Below are 2,587 nucleotides of genomic sequence, written 5' to 3'. Positions count from 1 at the left end.
GCAGTTACCTTCTTACAGGAGTCATTTAGCTGCTCATTTCTCTAGGTCCCTGCGGCGACGGCCAAAGGAAGTGCTGCCTACATCAGTAGGCTTGTAGCCGGGCTTCAGTACACCCCCACTGTGGCTCAGCCTGTCTGCCAGGTTTCCGGTCACACAGGTGGAGGTTTTGCATTCCCTCTTCTGGGCAGTGGTGCTGATTAATAGGATGGAGAAAAAGAGAGTACCTGTCAGTGAGAGGTTGAGAGCCTGGGGGCAGGAGAGCCCACCCCATGAGACCATCACGGTAAAATTATTGCTCTGAGAGGGGCCAACTAATCTTATGTCTTTCACATCAACACAATCATGAGAGCAGAGAAATCATAGACCGTTAGGGAAAACAGCATTATCACTTCCCATAGATATTCCCATCAGTGTCAGATAACCCAAAGGTGGCTCTGGCGACTGGCCATGAGACACAAAGCTATAACAGTCCATCTTTCCTGTATAAATAAACTAAAAACCAATGAAAGTTTATAAGACTGGAAAGAATCATGGTGCCACATCCAACACCATTCTTAAGTACCTGGAAGTGACATCTCATTCATGGGTAACAAGCACCTCTTAGGAAAATGAAAATTACTATCTTACCTGGAAGAGGGTGAGAGTTTGCGTCATCAAGAACCAGAGGTTCTTATGTGCCGCTTAGCACATACCTGTTCTTGCTACTTGAGGTTGGTCACAAGGACCACCCACCATGCCCTGTGTCTAGCTAGCCTGGGGCTAAGGCTACTTCTCAGACAGGTCCCTGAATTCATGAAGCCTGGGATGTAGATCAGAGCAATAACTACCACCACAGCTCACTGCTTTCTAGAAATACAACTTTTTTCCCCAATGGCAAGCACATTCAGAAACACCGTGAAGCTCTGCCGTGAAATTCTCAGGCACACTCAGGGCTACTCAATCCCTCTCTCATCTCTTCCTGGATGATTCTCTTTGAGCATGTAGGTCCTGCTCTCTTTCTTCCCATCTGAGCTTCCAGACATCCACTGCCCCAAAGAAAACTGCTCATAGCAGCCCACAGAGCAACTGGAGAGGACCACATGCAGCAAGTTACAGGAAGAAAGCAAGAAAGGAAATTAGAAAGATGAGGCACGTGTTTAGTGGCATCCTCGGTCATGCCAGCACGAGGATCGTGGTCTCTTATCGAGCCACTGGCCATGACCCCTTTCTTGCCAGGTGTTCCGGCCCCAACTGCAGTCTGAGAGAATGTGCGAAGCTTGTTCAGATCCTGTGTGTATGTGCCCAGCACACAGGTACTTAGATTACCATACCGCTCAGCTCTGGAGATGTCCAGGCTGCAGAGAAAAGACATGCCAGGTGATACCATGAACTAGGTCTGCCCTGTGGTTGTCACACAGAGGGTTAGACCAGTGAGGAGTCACTCAGAGCCGGGGCAGGAGAGTCAGACAGGAGAGCGGCTCAACATCCCCCACTAGAACTCAGAGGCATCCTGAGCCAGGGCAGTGTGGGGAAGTGGTGACCTTTGCTGGTCTTCATCATGCTGCTCTGTCTTTCGTGTTCCGCAGAGAGGTTGCCGGGGCAGATGCAGGTGCAGCCCGTGCCTCTGCCAGGCAGTGGCAGGGCCACAGCAGGGGCTGCTGTGGGCTCAAGGCTCAGGGTGCACTGGGAGGAGGGGCTGGGCAAGGGTGCTCTCCCCAGCCCCGTGACAACATGCACATCTCCACAGATCCTATGAATCTAAAGGCCCCAGACCTACCTCAGGCACTGCTCTACCTCAGCCACCCTCTGTAGGGCCTTCGCGTTCATCTTGCAAATGTGCAGTGAAGCCTCCTTGGAGGTGTGAGAGAATGCCATGTGCAGGTTGGCCAAGTTTCTAAAATCTCCTGAGCTACATCAGGGGTCCATCGGCTGGTTTCACGCGCACCAGTCCTAACTCCTTCAGTGCAGGGGAGACTCCTCCGTACTGCCAGACTAATTTTCAGCATGAGTGATTCCACACTTTCTCCAACAGCTTTCAAATGGATCTGTTTACATGTAATCTAACTATAGTCTCTCCACCTGACCTCTGTCTTTAGGGGAGCCTAAAAACTACTGAGCCCCAGGCCAGTGTTAAACATTTAACACACCACAATTCAGAGCACAGAACTGTGTGATCCAGGAGCAGTGGGAGGGGAGCGCACCCTTGGCAGGGCTGTCTTACTTGAATGGCGCTGCCTGGAGATTGCCCATCTGGTACAGGACCAAGAAGCCAAGAACCAGGAATGAGGAGAACTTCCAGAAGCCCATCATGCCTCTCTGCAAGGGAAAAATCATGTCGCCATGTACACCATTTGAAGTGAGATGAACCCACAGGCCTGGACTCTGGTCCTGCTTCTGCAACTAACTCCCTTTTCCTTTCACCATCTCCCCCACCCATCCAGCCTCCAGCACCACCACCCTTATCAGTGAAATGGACTGCTGGAAGATCCAGTGAGCCTGCAGCTTGCATGGTTTAGCAAAAGTGGAGAAGCAATTCTAGAACAACTGAGTGATGGGGTCTCAGTCCACAGGCCCCTTCCTGCCAACCCAAGCCACCAACTGTCTCATA

At 51.2% G+C, this 2,587-nt stretch overlaps 1 protein-coding gene across 1 annotated transcript; it reads right to left on the bottom strand.

Annotated features, from left to right (window-relative positions):
* Positions 1–916: 916 nt before the first annotated feature.
* LOC120603136 (calcitonin-like) lies at positions 917–2,286 on the bottom strand. Its single transcript, XM_039863456.1, has 2 exons — positions 2,201–2,286; positions 917–1,334 (listed from the first exon to the last, which is right to left on the bottom strand). Exons 1-2 carry the CDS (start codon positions 2,284–2,286, stop codon positions 917–919), a joined length of 504 nt encoding a protein of 167 aa, XP_039719390.1.
* Between the last annotated feature and the right edge of the window lie 301 nt (positions 2,287–2,587).

The sequence above is a fragment of the Pteropus medius genome, unplaced genomic scaffold (assembly GCF_902729225.1).
Source record: "Pteropus medius unplaced genomic scaffold, Ma_sr-lr_union100, whole genome shotgun sequence".
In the NCBI taxonomy this organism is placed as follows: domain Eukaryota; kingdom Metazoa; phylum Chordata; class Mammalia; order Chiroptera; family Pteropodidae; genus Pteropus; species Pteropus medius.
This window is presented reverse-complemented; position numbering and strand designations above follow the sequence as displayed.

Excerpts from the sequence above, each read along its gene's own strand:
- LOC120603136 (XM_039863456.1), bottom strand. The coding sequence starts at position 2,286 with ATGGGCTTCTGGAAGTTCTCCTCATTCCTGGTTCTTGGCTTCTTGGTC. Across the intron at positions 1,335-2,200 it reads CTCCAGGCAGCGCCATTCAA|CCTGGACATCTCCAGAGCTG; the intron begins GTAAGACAGCCC and ends TTTTCTCTGCAG.